An 18,880-nucleotide genomic window follows, 5' to 3' on the forward strand; every position below is an offset into this window, starting at 1 on the left:
TAGAGAAAATATTATTAATTTCCATTATTATACAGATGTTTAAAAAGTACTATTATGATAAAATAGGGTATGTTCAATGAAAAACTAGGCTTATAAACAAATTTATATTCTCAAAAATATTATAACAAATAGTAGGTAATATGGCACAAACCTTACAGTGAAATTTAGTCTTAGAAATAAGTGCACCGAAGGCAAAACCCTTTATTTAACAAAATCACATTTACTATTAAATACAAACAATCAATTAAGTAAAAACAAATTAAAAGGAACAGGAAAGTTTTTCATAGAATCCAAGATGATTACCTGGAATGGTTTTCTTTTGCAGTAAACCCAATAAACCATTTTTCTTTTGCTCTGAAAATTTATCTGAAACAGTATACAATTACGGAAATATACTATTACACTGATAAAGATTACATCATATCCCAGTAAATTTTTTCACGAAAACTATACAATTTCAAAATTACATGATTTTAAATAGAATAATGTTTGAAAATATTATGAGAAAAGTTAAATAAATTCGAAATTATATACTATTAATGAAACACAAAGCTTACCTTCAAGTTGACATTTTTGGTTTTGTATACTCTTTAAGCGAAACAGCGTGCGAACTTCCTCGAGTCGTGAACACAACTAAAGATTGTACCGTTTTAAAGAGAAAGAGATGCACAATCCTTCCAATTTAAAACTAACCAATGCGCTCCCTAGCGGATATTTCTTGAATTACGATTGATTGTCACTATTCCAGAGAAAATATTGATGATACTAAACCTTTCTATATACTTAACTCAATTTCGTAAAAATTTGGAGATTGTATACTTTTCATGCGAAGAGGCGATATATGTAAATACAACTTTTTGTCCAAGAAATTTTAAAATAATTACCCACAAATTAAAATTAAAAAAGGTATTTAAAAGACCAAATAAATTTGTATAAGTAACTTAAAAACTAAACAAGTACATAATTACAAAATATGTTCGAGCATTATTTTAAATATTTAGTTAGGTTTGAATAGAGAACATGAAATAAATAAGTGCTGTTTTCGAATTAACGTTTGTATAAATAAAAGTTTTATTCCTACACTTATTACTAAACAGGCAAGTATGCTAATAAAAACGTATGAAATATGCGCATATACAATAGTTTAAATAAAATATGCATGTTGTTTTCACCCAATTTTGAAAAAATGTGAAAACGTTGAATTATTTACGTATGTCTGTCCGTAAGTCCGTCCGTAGACACAATTCTTCCGTCATTATACCAGGTAGAATGACAAGTGAGGTGTCGAATGAAAGCTTATATTATAAGGATGGTACTAAAGGTGAGAAATTTGACCTAGGACTTCCGGTTTTCGAGTTGCAACCGGAAGTACTGTTTTAAAGTCACCGGAATAGTACAAGCGATATATTATTCGATCCGCTTTAGCAAGACGAGAACAAATATATACTTCCGTTTTCATGACTGTCTGTCCGTCCATCCGTGAATATAACTCCTCCGTTACTAATACAGATAGAATGACAAATGAGATGTCGAATGAAAGCTTATAACCCAAGGATGGTGTTAAAGATAAGACATTTGACATCGGACTTCCGGTTTTAGAGTTGCAACCGGAAGTACCTACCGTTTTAAAGCGATATATTATTTGACGTGCCTTAGCAAAATGAGAATAAATGTAGAGATACTTTTGGTTATTATACCTATAATTTTCGGTTAAAAAGTTCTAACCGGAAGTGCCATATAATATAATCGCAGAAATAGTACCTGTGACATATCAATCAAATCGTATTGAAGAGTCGAGCTTGAATCTTTGAAAATTAAAATTTAAAAGAAAATTAGGTGTTGAAAATTCTGGGAAAATTCTTGTAACCTGAACGAGGTTACGAGACGGTTACTACAGTTTCCCAGAATTTTCAACACTTAGGTAATTTTCTTTTAACTTTTAATTTTCGCGATTTCCGGAATGGAAATCGAAACTCAAACGGTAGTATTTAAGAAATGTAATTTTCGTTACACCAACAATTGTGGCTCAATCCCATATACACATTATTAAGAGCTTTTTATTGTTTTCTAGGCCAAAATTTTTTTCCATTTTCTTTTGGTAGCTCTCTGGAGGGTAATTGATCTATTTAGTTCTTTTATGCGAATGAACATTCTTGTTCTAAAGAACAAGCGTTTTGCCTTTTCGGGGCATTCAATATCTACACTTTGCAACAAAAGACTTTTTATGAAATTTTCACCACATACTAATCCATCTTTATTATGTGCAGCAAAAAATACCCTGTTGAGACTCTCAATGGCATTCATGAATGCAGAAGATGGTTTTGACAAACCACCCTCGCTCAAATGATCTATCCACGTAAATGATGCACTCGACGAACTTTGCAATGATAAGTCGTTCTTAAATTTATGGCAAATGAATCCTGCCAGATCATTTAACTCCATTCTGTATCTTTTACAGTTAGAGCTCCATTTCCCGCCCCCTATGATTTCCCGGAAATCGGGAAATTTAAAAATGAAGAGAAGAAATTGGTTTTTAATTATTTTTCACTCTCTTTTTTTATTTTTCTATTTTATCTTCATTATTTTTCAATGCAATTAGTATTAAAACGTATAAATTTGATTAAATATTGAACATATTTAGAAACAGGAAAATTATAAATTTGTGTTTAATCTGAATTTTCGTTGTTTTTATTATTGAAATAAGTTTTAGGAAAACATAAATTGTTCAGTGTTTGATCTTTCCAGCTGATTCCTTTTTTGTACAGAAATTTGCTGAAATTATAAACACACGTTCGCTTTCTGTTGATGAAGGTCAGAAAGGTCTGATGTTTTTTAGTGCAGTGAGTAATTTTGTAAATGTCCGGTCAGCTGATTTGAATTGTCGTACAACGTGACCTCTTTTTTAATGACCGTTTAGAATTTTTCATCGCATTCTTCATAAACATAAATTTAATTAAAAATTAATATTTACGATATAATCCTGGACCCTTCAAAAATAATCAGATCTTTTGCATAAACAATAGAATGTTTAGGCTTTAAAAATGTAACTAAAAAATGAAATATTTTAAGTGGAATTTGTTTCAAGCTTCGGTCATATGTCGTATAATCCGTGTATAATATTAATATACGACGTAATATGACGGAAGCTCACAACAAATAAGAAGTGTGGAAAAGTCCTATTTAAAACGAAATATTTAAAAAAACCTCAAAAAACACAATTAAACGAATTTATAAGCGAAAACGTATGTTAACTATATGTGTACTGCAAGCTAACTTTTAAAACAACTCTGTGAGTGACGTATTTCGCGCCAAGGAGGATCCGCCCACAAATGTGTACCATCCTATCTCTGGTTGAGTGTATCGTGATGTATATGTATATGGTTTTAGGTCTTTTTATGTCAATAATAGATACAGTAGTGTAACTATTAGATACTTATTTATTAAAAACCAAATTGCATTATATAGGTAATGTGGATACGTAGAGGAATTAATATGAAATATATACAATATAAATTAGATGGGTCTAGACGTTTCATCGCCGCCGTTTCGATGCCGCCAGTTCGATGCCGATGCCGGCCGATTCATCGCCAGTCAATTAATCGCTATCTGATATATTTCCGAATTTTCGACAGTTACAATTATTAGGTATTTTTAGTATTAATTAGGAATTCTAGGAAATGCGAGATATGACGGCGATGAAATGGACTGGCGATGAACCGGCGGCATCGAAACGGCCGGCGATGAACCGGCGGCATCGAAACTTCCCATTCCGATATAAATATAGCTGTGTAAATATTTTATTATTTAAATACATATAAAAGAGTTACTTATTTTGTCTTGAAAGAAAAATAATAGGTGATTGTACTGTTTTTTTTTTGTTACATAAACTACTAGTTAGTTGTTGCTCTAAATTATAAAAATTACAAAAATTTCCATTGGATTGTACCCCTTCAGAAAACTTCTTACCTACGAGCGGTTAGGATAGCAGATTAGCTGTTTCTAAAAATGTTTTTATATCAGGCAAATGGGCGGCAATATGTAAAGAAATTTGCAGACAAATGAAATTATTTTATGACCTGTGTCGGCGAACGATTCAATTCGTACTCATAACAAAGTAATAAAGTGTAGGTATTACTTGACAAACCCCAAAAATATATTAAACAGCACTAAAGGCCTTCGAGGTCTTTGTCGACAATCCGTAATACCAGACATATTCCAATAAACGGATAAAAATATTAAGGAGTAAATGGAAACGTTTTGGGACCTCGAATTTTTATTCCATAATCCGGGATATTCCTATAAGCGGTACTCTAATAATCGGGTTTGACTCTATATACAAATTGTCCTGTGGAGACTGCCCTGTTACCTATGTGGGGAGAACTATGAGACCTTTAGAAACACGCATCAAAGAACATTTGTCTAAGATTGACAAATCTAGTTTTGGCAATCACTTACATGCTTCTAAACATAACTTCAGTCCCCAAAGAGATAGTAGGATTCTACATAGTATACCCATTAACAACTATACAAAAATGAATTTATTAGAAGACTTAGAAATTAGCAGGGAATTAAAAAGAAATCCTCAAAATTGTGTTAACACCCAGGTTCAATTAAATTGTAAATTTGATCCAATCTTTAAGAAGTTTCTTTAATACTGTTATATTCAGCATGCCCAACAATTGCTCTAGTTTTTTGAACATTACTTTATAACATATTTGAATTTTCTTTCATTGATTACAATTAAGTAAATATTTTCGATTTGGCTTTTTTAATAATAATATTGTTTTCAAACAGTTTTGGAACTCAGAGCTTGTCCAACGGTGCTTCTCCTTGGTTTTCATCTATCTCACTTCTATATTTGGTCAGAACTGACTGGTTGTTTGGTTTTTTAATAATTAATAATACTTTGTCATTTTCAAAAATTTTAAATAATTTTAATAACACAGATGTCGCTAGGAACTATTGTTTCCGTCAGCAGCCTGTCGTTTTTGAATATTGTCAGTAACAGCTGTTGTTTGTAAGAATGGTAGCCATTTTATAAAAACACATTAAATGTGATTTTTTAAACATTTAAGGGTTTTTACCCTATATCCCTGGTTTGATTTTAAACTATAGAATGTGTTTGTTCGAAGTTTTCTCTTCTTTTGAGGTTTTTACACCTATAAGATGTAAGTTTCACTTTATAATTTTTTATGAATAAGATTTTCCAACTTAGTCTTTTTATAGGATAGCTCTGATGATGGTATTAATATGCTGAAAGTACTTAGCTGATTTTATAAATTTATTTACACACTATCAGTCTTTTGAAAACATACACCAGTTCCCGTTTAGATTTATTTAGAATACAAAATGTCCAAATCAGAAATATAATGGGAGTCAAATCAGCCATCATAGACCAAATTCAAAGGAGCCAACTGATCTGGTATGGTCATGTAGAAAGAACGAACGACGAGAGTCTGCCAAAACAAATTTTGAAATGGACGCCAAGGGAAAGAAGGAAGAGAGGAAGGCCAATTCCTGGCAAGGCAGCATTCAGAAGGCAATGTCGGAAAGGAATCTTCACCCTAGCGATTGGAACGAACGACGAAGCTGGAAACTGGGAACGGAAGGCGAATAACGCTATAAATAACGGGGATAATAATAATAAAATGATTATCTAAATGATCTTACCAATAATAGGTGCGTTGTGCATCTTAGCAAGACCAAAATAACAGTTAGACCCAAATATTTCTGCAATCACAACATCATAGCTGTTGGATTCTTTTAAAAAGTTTTTCAAGTATTCACTACCGAGGAACCTTTTACACGTGCTTTCACTGAATGAAGCTAGTAAAAACTGTTCGGTATACATTTCAGTTCTTCTTCCTTTGAAGGAATCCATAAGTAAGATTGGTTTTACCCCCAAGGTTTTTTCATCTCTTATCGAGTGTATAAGTGTTTTGTTTTTGTGAGTAGACAGTCTATGTCTAGATGTTAAAATTGTGAGATTATGGCCTCTTTTTGCAAGCTCTTGAAACATTGGTTTAAAAACGAGAAAGTGGCTGCTAGCTTCTGTTGGAAATAGTACTAAAATATTTAAACTGTTTGCACATATGACAAGCGAGAACAGAATCGCGAAATATTTTAAATTCGCGATCATTTTGAATTTTTAATTAAAATCACAACGGACTAAGACCGGCTATCAACTGATTAAAACAATATAATAATACACACTGTGAGTCAGAGAGTATATTATATTTCTATAATTAGATGATAATTATAGTTAATTATAGTATGAGAGCTGAATGGACATTAAAAAAGAGACAAACAAGCTAAATTTTGCCGAGAATATCAAAACATGCAAAAGGCTTGCCACTCCTACCCCTGTGATTCCCGCTAAAAAGGCCCCCTTGAAGGGTGAAGAAACATATATTTACGAAGAATTTGTACGCGGTATAAAAAAATATTAAAAAGCAATTAGTCAGAGGTTTGTAAAAATGAATATCACGATGAAAGGAAGCAGAATAGCCATACTAGGAGTATATGGCATTAATGAGGACGCATTGATCAACAATAAAGATGAATTCTTCCAACAACTGAACGATGAAATTATAAAAGTAGGAACATCTAGAGAGTTCATACTTCTAGGACACTTCAATAGCAGAGTTGAATGGGAATTTAACAACAAAGTGGTAGGAGCACACGGTGAAAATACCAGAAACGATAATGGAACCAGATTAATATCAACATGCACACAAAATAACTTAAAAATATTAAATGGATTTTACCCACACCGTGATATACATAACGCACATCTAGTTCAATTGTGCCACAACTGCAAAAAATTCGAATTTTGGGTTAAGGCTGTAAAATATTGCCATCTAATGCAATACAGCCTGAACTAAAATATTGTTTTGGATAAGTATAAAGAAAGTTACTTCGGTATTTCACTGTAGGGTTTTTGGAGGTTTTGAAAATGCAATACGGCTATAACTGGGAGATGTGGCGATAATATACACTGCCACAATACAACCGATGTAATTCAATACGTTCAGTACGGCCACAACTGCAAAAATCAAGAGAGATGTGGCGATAATATACACTGCTACAATACAAATACAACCGGTATAATTCAATACGGCCACAACTACAAAAATAAATTGATTTTTTCATTATATTGCCGCCGTATCTCCTAAGTTTTGTTTTATAAATGACTTTCTTCACAATGCAATATCGCCATAACTATCAAAACAATAATAACGTTTTATTTTTAATAAATTGTAATAAGATCCAGCCAATAAGTGTATAATTTACTACCTAAATTTTAATTTTGAAGCCAGTCACTCTCAAAATAAATTATTTACAGGGCATAACGCATTTACTACAGAACGTTTTGCTCATTTCTCGAGAATATTGTGTTTTGCACTTGTGGCACTATTGAACTAGGTGTGCGATAAGTAAAGCTGGATACAACAGACCAGAAATCTGAAATATATAATAGATTATAGCGTTGTAAGACAGAGAACTACAATTAAAATACAAGATGTGCGAGCAGCCAGGGCGCCATCATGTGGCACCGATCATCATGTGCTAAAAGTTAAAGCGGTACTCCCAAACAGATATGAAAAAGAAAAAGAGCACATCGAGTCAAATCAGTTAATAAAACAAGTACGGTACAATCTATACAGTCTAAACCATGAGAGTGTAAAGCTATTGTATAAAAAAGGTTTAGACGAAAAATTAGAAAGTGGTAGTTTTAAAAATACCCAAGAACACTACGAACACATCAAAAAGTCCATTCATTTGGCAGCAGAAGGAGCACTGGGGAAATGTGACGAAAACCATAAAGAAATACAACCGTACTGGTGGAATGAAGAAGTAGAAAAGGCAAATACAGATAAACGTCGGAAATACCAAACGTTCCTATCAACAAAATAGACAACGATAAAATAATTTACAAAGAAGCCCAAGCCAAGGTAAGAAAGAAGATAACTCAAAAAAAGAACGAATCATGGGAAAAGAACTGCCAAAAAATCAACACTTACATAGGAGGTAGAAGAAGCACAGAGAGTTGGACATTAATTAAAAATATGAGGACTAATAAGAAAAAAGTGGTTATATCACCAATAACAACGGAAAAATGGGAAGAATATTTCAAAAAATTACTAACAGAACAAAGACCAGAATTTGTAACATAAAAGAAAACACGATAGGTATACTTTTAAATTTATCACTATTACAAATAAGTAAATCAGAGATGGAAGAAATAACCAAATCCCTGAAAAATGGAAAATCCCCTGGTCCTGGTGACATCCCTGCAGAATTAGTGAAAGCCGGCACAGACCAACTCCAAGAACAGCTAAGAAAACTCTTCCAAGATTGCTTAAATGGTGCTGAATTACCAAAAGAATGGACATTATCTATCATGTCAACAATCCACAAAAAGGGCAGCAAGGATCAATGTGAAAATTACAGAGGAATTGCGGTAAACAGCACAATAAGTAGAATGTATTTGAAACTTATTAAGAATAAAATAGAAAATGACTATAGAGATTACGAAGCAGAGTAGCAAGCTGGCTTTAGAGCTGGGCGGTCCACAGTAGACCACCTCTACTCTATTACGCAAGTTATTGAGAAAAAACAGCCGTCAATAAAGAAGTTAACCTGGTATACGTAGACTTACAAAAAGCATATGACAGTGTGCTCCTCAGCAAACTATGGTCAACCCTACATCAAACCAACATTAAAGATGGTCTTATCAATGCAGTCCAAAGTCTGTATAATGGAACGACTGCAGAAATTAAAACTGGATCAAGGATGTCTGAGGGATTTAAGGTCACGAAAGGATTGAATTAGGGCTGTTGTATTCCGCCTTACCTTTTTAAAATATATCTGGAACAAGCACTCAAGCTGTGGAAAAGAAAATGTAATGGCATGGGAATCCCTCTCATTGACGACACAACACTATACACTTTATGTTTCGCTGATGACCAAATTCTGATTGCTCAAGATCATGACGAATTAAGTTACATGGCGCGGAAGCTAATAGAAGAATATATCAAATGGGGTCTCGAAGTCAACATTAAGAAAACTGAAGCCATGTGTATTGGAGGATCAAAGCAGTCCATTACATTAGACGATGGGGTAGAAATTAACCACTGCGATGAATACAAGTACCTGGGCATGAAGATTACTCTATATGGAACACTCGATGCTGCTATAAAAGACAGAAACATACAGGGTAGAAAAGCCATGTCCATGATGAACGGCATTCTGTGGGACCAGACTATATCTAAAGCGAACAAACAGCTCATACACAATAGCATACTTAAAAGTATAATCACATATCGTCGGTCTAATGAGCAAATTGCCTAAGTCCATTTTTTCCGAAAATTGTTTTTTAGTGTTATCTAGTAGTAGACGGTAAAAGCTACCGCCTGACAATTCCCACAAGCGCCATTTTTTTTTCTTTCGCGCCAATTTTGCTAAACGAATTTTGCTGAAGTCCAAACGTTCTTTCCCATTCAGACGAATATTTCCTATGTCAGTGTTTCTGAAGTTGTTTTGATTGAAAACGTTAGAAAATGTAAGTAAGTAAATATATTTGACTATTATTATTAATATGGATATAGTATATAAATAGGAAGTTTGTTTAAATATTTTGTTTAACTAATTTTGGTCAATTATGTATTGCATGGAGTTAGACAATTTTCTCTTTTTTTACTTTTGTTCAAAAGTTTTTTGTCTCTCCTGAAAAATTTTCAATTTGTGACTTAGGCAATTTGCTCATTAGACCGACGATATGGCAGTGAAGTTTGGCCACTGAAACAAAGAGCGCAGAAAATATTACTAGTAACAGAAATGGACTTTTGGAGAAGAGCAGCAGGCAAATCAAGAAGAGATCGGATACCGAACGAGAGAATACGAGAAATGATGGGGGTAATACATTCAATAATTGATGACATAAAAACAAAACAACTGGTATGGTACGGCCATGTACAGAGAATGCCAGATGACAGAATCCCTAAACAGATTTTGGCATGGACACCACAAGGGAGAAGAAAAAGAGGAAGGCCGAGAAGAGGCTGGATGTAGGGAATTGAAAAAGGACTAGAGTAAAGAGAAATCCCTCCAGGTCTATGGTTAAACAGGGAAGAATCGCGGTTAGGAGTCGGAAAGCGTCGGAGAACGCTGTAAAATTTTAATCAAAATGTTTATTAGCTGTTTTGTGCAGAATGAACCGTTGTTGTTAAAACAACGCTGGAAAGGTGGGCAATTTTAAAGCCAATTACGCCTCGAAATAAATTTCTTAAATACAATTTGAACAACTCATTAGTAAAAATTCGACGTCTTTTGAACGGAGTGTCCAATTGACAAAAGTCAATATTCATTTTAAAGGCAAACAGTGCATCTTTCGTTTAAAAGTTTTACATTTTGCAGCAAATGTAGCCACAAATGTAGTAGCTTCTATAAAGCTGTTAAACAAATAAACGTTGAGCGATATTTTCTGCTCTTATAATAATTAACTCTTATATAATATGATGCAGATTTTTAACCAATAGAATCAGGAGATGCCGTTCTGTATCGATGCCACAAACGCAATGAGCAATTTCAGGTCACATACATAAGCTTTGACAGTTCACAATATTCAAACAACCTGATAAATTGCAAAATTAAATATTTTAAGGAAATGTCTGAAGACGATAGGGACGTTAAAAATTTAACCTCAAATTAGCTGTGGATTCCTGTTCTTTGGCGAATATTACGCAGCAATGACATCTTTTTACGTCCCAGACCGCTCTTAGCCTCTATCTTTCCTTCAAGTACCATAAGCATATTCTAAGCATTCGACGCAGGTACCACATTTCAAATACTTTAAGTTTGTTGGACCTGGCCCTTAACGTCCATGTTTCCATTCCGTACAAGAACACAGGCCAAACGTAACACTTCAGCATCTTGTATCGGAGTTTGAAATCCAACTTGCGATCTGTGAGAAATTTTAAATCCAATTGCGTGCTCTTCAATTTTAAAACGCATTTTAATTTCTGTAGATAGGATACTATAATCTAAAAATATCAAATTTTTACCGCCGAGGTGATATAAATTGTATTTAAAAAATGGAATTCGAGCGCGTAACTGACCTTCTTCTAAATCGACAGTCATTTCTAGAGTTCTTTCTGAGAGAACGGTTCATTCTACGCAAAATTGCCACTAAACATTTTTATTTAACCTTCGGATGACCAAGGGAGTAAATTTGGACCCCGGCGTATGTTTTTCTTTAATAAATTCAAAAGTATTTTCCATTTTTTACTCATTATTTTTTTATTTGACTTTAATATCATTCAAGATATCCTCATATTTTGAAATAAAAAAAAAATTCCCTATATTTTACGAATAAAAAATATATTCTGAGGTTGATGTTTAGTAAAATACAGTCTATTATGTTGAATTCCAAGTATGTAGTTTTACACTGCGCGTTATCAAAATCTATTTTTAGACTGTGGTGCCTGTTATGTACAAATCATGACATTCCTGTCTGCTACAGTTAGTCATTATTATTATTTCCTGGCGTATATTATTACATTTTCTTAGTATTTTGTGTACATATAAGATATGGCCCGCAAATATCTTACTGAGGCAAATATCTTCTGATACTCTAACTAGTATCAGAAAACGAGGATGTATTTTTAGATGAAGATTTAAGTGCTTAAAACATTCATTCCAGGCATTTTTGACCTGGGGTTATTTTTTACCCCCGTTGGTCATCCATGTAACCAAAAAAGGTTGGTCATCGGAAGGTTAAAATTAACCCAGCTATATTTCTTGTTTTAAACATTTTTTTCTACGGCGTACAGATTCTTGATACATCAATGTTTTCAGTTTTCGATCTTAACGGGGGTTTTAGGGGGAAGCACAGAGTAGAAATGGCAAACTCTTAAGGACCCCAAAAGTCCCAAACTTAATATTTTCACCAATACTCGTCTGGCGAAAAACGTATGATTTTTAGAGGTTCAGTGTCATTTTTGTCTCTGACGACTAGACTATATCAATAAATATCAGTTATATAAATAAACTATCTTGACTTGTTAATTGAAATCGTATGCGACTAAGGTCAGGTATCAAACCAACCAGATAAAAAAACGATCCTAGCAGCAGCAAAATATATTTCTATAATGCTAAGCTGCCTGTGAAAAAATTATAAAATAGTGTTTAGTAAAAATAAGTTGTATTTATCCAGGATGTAACAAAAATGCAGGCCATAAATTAAATCACCTATTGTGGGACTAAAAATAGTTCGATTGAATCTAACTTACCTTAGTTCAAATGTGCACATAAAAAATGTTACAGCCCTTTTTATTTACAAAATGGGTATCGATTTTTTCCAATATATCAAAAAGTATCAGGGTTTTTTTGAAAATGGACATATGGCATTATGAAAAAAGTACTAAGAGGCAAAAGAGTATTAAAAACATTGTGTTAAAATAATAGCACCACACTAATAATTGAATTGGAAGGTACAAAAATATCCGGGCGGTTTAAGGGAAGCAAACCTCCATGAAATTATTATGGGCTGCACAAATTTCACTTTTATTTTTTTTAAGATTTTGTTGTCATAGAAATGCCACATGCATTGGAAAAAATCGATTTACATTTTGTAGCTTCAAAGGGTTGTAACTTTTTTTATGTGCACATGTGTACTAAGGTTAGTTAGGTTCAATCGAATTATTTTGGGTTCCATAATATGTGATTTAATTTATAACCTATTTTTTTGTTATACACTGTATCATCTTAAACATACAAATAAATAATGATCCCCATCTCCCGGATAAAAAAAAAGGAAGTAATATTTAGTAAAATACAGCAGTGTCACAAAAGATAAAAATAGTATAACCGTTCTCTATAAGTCAATATAGTACTTCAATACAGTACAGTATAGTACAGGGGTGGCCAAACTCCTTGATAGTCCAAGCCATTCTTCAGAATTTGAAATTTCTCGCGAGCCGCAATTAAACTATTATTTAGAAAGTGTAAAAAATGTATCAAATTTTTCTCTCAGTGTTTGGATTTCACTAACTTTAAAGTGAAATAAAATGGTTCACATCGTTATTTCAAATATGCAAATAATTCTACAAGCAGCCTTTACTAGTTCAGGATACTTTTCATTTGGATTTTTTTCAGGATTCTTCATCATCCTTCCATCTTTTTCTGGGACGGCTTATTGATGTCTTTCAAAAAATATTGTCTTTACCACTCTCTCTTCCTCTGATCCTACCACATGAGCTACCCATCTTATCTTAGCTTTTATGTCTGATGATGTTTACCATACACAGTCACCAACTCAGCTTTGCGCTTTCTCAACTCTCCGTCAATTCATCTCTTTGAGGGCCAGATATCATTCTAAAAAATTTCCTTTCAAATACCAGCAGCTTATCATTTAATTTCCACTGATGTATAATCCATGTTTCACTTCCATATTATGTAAGAATTAGGCGAATAATTGCCATGTACACTATGTACAGTCTTAATTTAGATTGTTGTTTTAGCAGCTAAGATCTTAATAGTGATGATATGATCTGTTTTTCTATGTGGTTTTCATCTGTGATTACCGCCCTTAGATACTTAAACTCTTTTACTACTTCGAAGTTGTGGTCATTCATAGTTATGTTCTGCCTAACTCTTGGTCTTGGACTTTTGGTTACTAGCATCTATTTCGTCTCCTTTTCATTTATTCGAAGGCCCAAACTACTTGTTTCTTCCTCTAGTTGTGAAAACACCTCTCTCCCGTCTCTTGTAGAATAAGCGGCTGCACCTAGATCATCAGCAAAGGCCAACAATAATTTTGATCCTCGATTTACAAATCTCTCTGTCAACTCAGATCATATTTTACTTATTACATATTCTAAGGCCAAATTGAATAGCAACGGTGATAAGGAGTCTCCTTATCTAAGTTCTGATGTTACACCTAGGGCCGGTTGTTCGAACACTAATCAAAAATGATCATTATCAAATAATTAATTACTATCACAACTGTCAATGTCAACTTTGATTGGGTTGCTAAAAATATAATTATTTGTTACAATTATGAAATTAAGTAATCGATTATGTTAATAATTGTTATGTTAATTGATTAACTAATCTCATAATTATAATCAATTATGTTTTCAGCAACCCAACCAAAGTTCACATTGACAGTTGTGACAGTAATTAAATATTTGATAGTGATCATTGTTGATTAGCGTTCGAACAACCGGCCCTTATTCTTTTATATTTGTTGTAAGTAATTTAAGACATTTTGAAACACAAGAATTAAAAGTAATTCAGGTACAGTTATTGAGAGCCACAAATAATCCTTCAAAGAGCCACATGTGGCTCGCGAGCCACAGTTTGGCCACCCCTGGTATAGTAGCTACTTCAATATAGTACTATAAGTATTCTATTAGTTACAACATTTTATCTGCATGAAAATTGAATTTTCTTTTATAATTAAAATCGCATGTGCTGACAATTTTTTCTCTTATGTCATTTTACGAATCGATAGAGTAGAATTTATTCTATTTTTAAAAATTAAGGGTTACTGGTGCCCTAAGGGTGATGCACGACAAATTAGATAAACATGTGATGTACATAAACTTAAAAAAAATTCGTGCTACATAATTTAAAATCGCACCGGCGGCTCTAATCATCAAGAGATTTTAGGGTGTGAGTTCATACAACAATATTTAAGCTAAAGAAAAGAAATTATTAATTTTTTGGGCGCCATTAATAGATCAGAATCTATTGCTATTTATCTATATAAAAATTACAAAAATGTTGCGAAAAAAATGGTATCCCTTTGACTACTAATGGTACTTACCCTTGTTGTCTGTGGTAGGCTGCGTTTCCTAATACAATAAGGATACATAGATGGATTGTGCGAACAGAAAAAGACGAAATAAGTTTTAACATAGTTACCATTTATTTAGATAGAAAATTGTCATTAAACTGAGTTGATTAGAAAAATAAAAAAAAATAAGTCTTTCGCGTTTCATCTTAAAAGTTCAAAAAAAAAAAGAAAAAGGAACGAAACAGTTTATTGCAAAATACCTGGTGATGATCCATTGTTGTTGAATTGCTGGAATCGGTTAGCTCGCCAGAGTTGTGGGTACGACGAAATCACTTTCACTTTTCACTTTCATTTTTAGAGTTAAAGTACTGTTACATAATTGTTATTATATTATACGAAAAATAAAAATTCCATAGTTCTTTTTGTTTTATGAAAAGAAAATAACTGCATTCATGATTATTAGTGATACTTCTCACTGACTTGATAATTAAACATATTTTATTTAGACCATTGTCTTTAAAAAAAATGGAACTGCGTTCCACGAAGATTGAATTAAGTGCGGTTTATATGAGACATATTAAACGGAAGTCTTATCCGCAAATGTTGAACTAAGTTCTGTTTGAACGAAACATATTACACGCCGTACTAAGAAAACTATTATTTTATCGTACCGGACACAACACAGAGAATATACCGGTATGGTATTTAAGACAATATATCGCACTTGCGATTTTCACGACAGAATCTTTAAGATTCCATTTTGCCTATTTAGGCACAGACAAGAAAAAATGCAGGTCTTCACTGCATGACCGCTAGAACTTAATTGATTTCTTCTTGTCCTAATCTCGGACAAGATTCCTCTCTGCTCTCTATATTCACCTCCCTTTTTCACAGCTATCACCTAATTTGACCAATAATCATCATTCCGAAATTTTCGTACCAATCACATAGCTGGAAAATAATGTTTAGACCAGCCTTATTATGATCATACGTTTCTTTTTCGGCCAATCACCACGAGTGTCCTTTTTGTAACCGTTTAAGGATTCCCAGGAAAGTTACTGCGTTGTAATTTTGTGGAATTCCTAAATTTCTATCACTCAAACATTTAGCAATATTTCCTATTCTTCTTTTTATGAGGCATATCCTGTGCAAAGTAAATACTTTTAGGAAAGCTGTCTCCGAGCTCTAAAGTGTCTTTGTGATTTTACTGCCTGCAATAGCTAAATTATCAGCTTAGGCGTCTAGAATTTCTTAAAATATTAATCCTTCCGCTTTCTTGTGGGTGGCCTAAGAGAAACGCGTTGGGAAGTACATTTCGTCTTATTTCTATCTATAACGACAGAGACGGACTTTTGCCATATTTAGATTGTGATTCTCTGAGCCTGTTTCACTGCCTCCCCCACGATTTCAACTTCGTGCTAACCAGTTTGAAATCGGAAACGGAAATAAAAAAATGAAACAGCAACAAAAAATGAAAACCACATTTGTTAGTCACCATATCGTAATATCGTTCAGAGGCCTTAGGCTTTCTCTAACGATCAATACATGTCTTACAATCTAGACATGGACGCGTTAATCATAACACAAAAAATTCACAAGAATACAACGACGCAATTCGTCATCGTAGACACAAAAAAATAAAAACACAAAAATAGGGCAAGATATGTTAACGTTTTTTCGGATGCATAGGTTTCTTTCAACCTAGACTAACACCACGAATAACATAAGAATAATGATGTCTTAGCATCATTAACGCCATAAAAAAATAACATGTTATCCTTGACTTGGATGCATAAAGTCTCTCATTCATGACTTATTCCAGAGATAACACAATATAATAACGCCATAAGCAGTTATTACTTACGGACCAAAAAAAAAAAAACAAAAAAAAGGGAGTTACTGATAGTTCTAAGTTGGACCTTGTAATTCTATAAAGATAAGCCTGTAATTAGTTTATTGTGGAAACATGGACACATTGCTTTTCAGAAACTTACTACTCTTTCAAGAACAGGGGGGATTAGGAAAATATTGATATTTTAACTTCGTTGTGGTAACCAGAACAAGCGATAACTGACGCGTATCATACGCCTATCATAGGAACATTTTCGGTGGGGTCAACTTAAGGTAGGGTCATAGTCGGTAGAGTCTATTATTCAAAGTTACACAACCAAACGGAAGTTTTAGGAAATGACATAGGAAGTCATCACCTAAGGTCTGTGGCTAAATTGCGATTATGAATGGCTTCTCATTCCGACGAGTCAACTGGCGGGAATCCGCTCACTTCATCCCTAGCCTTCCTCAGTGTCTGGCCATCCATACCGTAAAGGGGGTTAGACAACATATTTTAATAGAGGGGGCTGAAATTCATAGGTCCTTGAAGTAAGAATAAACTTAGGCAAAACAAATAGGTTCTATTACGAACTATCACTAGTAACTGTACTAAGGACTTCTGATATCAATCTAGATACCAAAAAAAAATAAGAAACGATTTTCAAAAAAAATATAAAAAAACATTTTCCCTAAGCTTGAGCTGGATTGCATATAAGCGAAGGTAGTATATCCTAGAAGGATACCAAAAAAATAAAAAAAAATAAAAAAATAAAAAATTAACCTTTTATTATAAAAAAAGTTTTACTTCTATATCGGACTAACGCACGACATAAAAAACATTTGAAGAAGGATTTTTAATATGTCCTTTCAACAAAACAAAAAAAATTTATTTTTATTAACTAGGTAAAACAGTTCAAAGAACTGGGGTGTGAGCCAAACTGAGTTGTTCTGGAGATCAACGTGCGGAATCCCCTACACTACTTCCAGAGGCTCGTCTCCTTCGCGACAACATCAAAAAATATATCAAATAGATAAACATTGACCGCAGCGGGACAATTCCCTACTATTGGTCCACACCACACATCAAAAAAAAGGTTGTCGAGACAGCTCTAAAAAAATTAATGCGCGTCTCTCGTCCTGAAGGGAACGAGGCACTTGGGGACGGTTTTGCCGAAGCAAAGTTGTATTCAACGTACTACGTACTAGGGTATCAGTGCATTACTGATCCCACGCCAAAATTTGTTGGAAGAGAAACGAATCCCTTCCAGGAAAAAGTTCGCAATTTGCGCGACTTTTCCTTTAACACGAACCACGGAGGAAATGGGGTGTCGCTAAAAAAATTACCTGAGTATTTAGATTATAATAGGCTTTCAGATCAAAAATTCATATGTCCAAAATCATTTATTTGAAATCACACTTTCCAAAATTGAAGAATTTCGACTAATAAAAAAATTTGGTGCACAAAACAAAAAAATTATTTCTCTCAAAAAAAACTTTAAGCACCTGTACTATAAAATAGAAAAAATCAAAAATATCTAAAAAATTATATTTAAAGTTGGTTCATATCGCCCTGTAAATAGCGGAATATACATTTCTATTCGCTATCGGACAAATCTGAAGCATCTGACGAAACATTGACGGATGAATAAGCTTTTAAATCTTTAATATGCCAATTTCCAGCACTGGAACCATCTGGATTCCTAAGAACGTAAACTAACGAGGATAGTTTTTTAATTATGGTACATAAAATATATTTGGGAGCCAATTTTGCCATGAAATGTTTCGGGGCGCTAGATAAAACCATATTTTTTCTCCAAACTTGATCGCCAACGTTAAACTGTACGTCGCGTTTACGCAAATTATATGTTTTTGCATTTCTCTGATATGCACGAGACAAATTTTTACGCACGGCCGTGAAAACTTCTTTTATTCCCGTTACTTCGGACGCGTAATTATCGCAATCACCCGGTAGGATTTCTATATCAACAAAATGATATGGTATTTGACCGTAATAATTTCCAGACAACGGTACGTGTCTAGCAAAATTTAAAAATGCCGGTGAATATTTGGTTACTTCATGTTTCGCTGTGTTTATGGCTTGCCGAATTTCATGTATGTGTTTGTCCCAATCGCGGTGTTCGTCAATATAACTTCTGATTGCCGTACCAATAGTACGATTGCTCCTTTCAACAAAATTTACTTGGGGAGAATAAACTGCAGAGAACCAGATTTTTTGGACTGCATATC

The 18,880-nt window shown here is 33.5% G+C and overlaps 1 protein-coding gene across 4 annotated transcripts in view; it reads right to left on the bottom strand.

The window, feature by feature from the left end:
• Positions 1-18,880, bottom strand: part of LOC114324746 (UDP-glycosyltransferase UGT5) — a 110,951-nt gene that overhangs the window by 39,642 nt on the left and 52,429 nt on the right. The window contains exon 1 of one of the 4 annotated variants that reach the window (XM_028272579.2): positions 5,671-6,171. The exons of the other annotated variants lie outside the window; for them this stretch is intronic. Within the exon in view, the coding sequence (XP_028128380.1) occupies positions 5,671-6,139 (469 nt within the window). The 5' untranslated portion in view covers positions 6,140-6,171. Of the gene's footprint in view, positions 1-5,670; positions 6,172-18,880 lie in introns of those variants that run through there. 4 annotated transcript variants of the gene reach the window in all.

Source organism: Diabrotica virgifera, chromosome 5 (genome assembly GCF_917563875.1).
Source record: "Diabrotica virgifera virgifera chromosome 5, PGI_DIABVI_V3a".
NCBI classification, from domain to species: Eukaryota; Metazoa; Arthropoda; class Insecta; order Coleoptera; family Chrysomelidae; genus Diabrotica; species Diabrotica virgifera.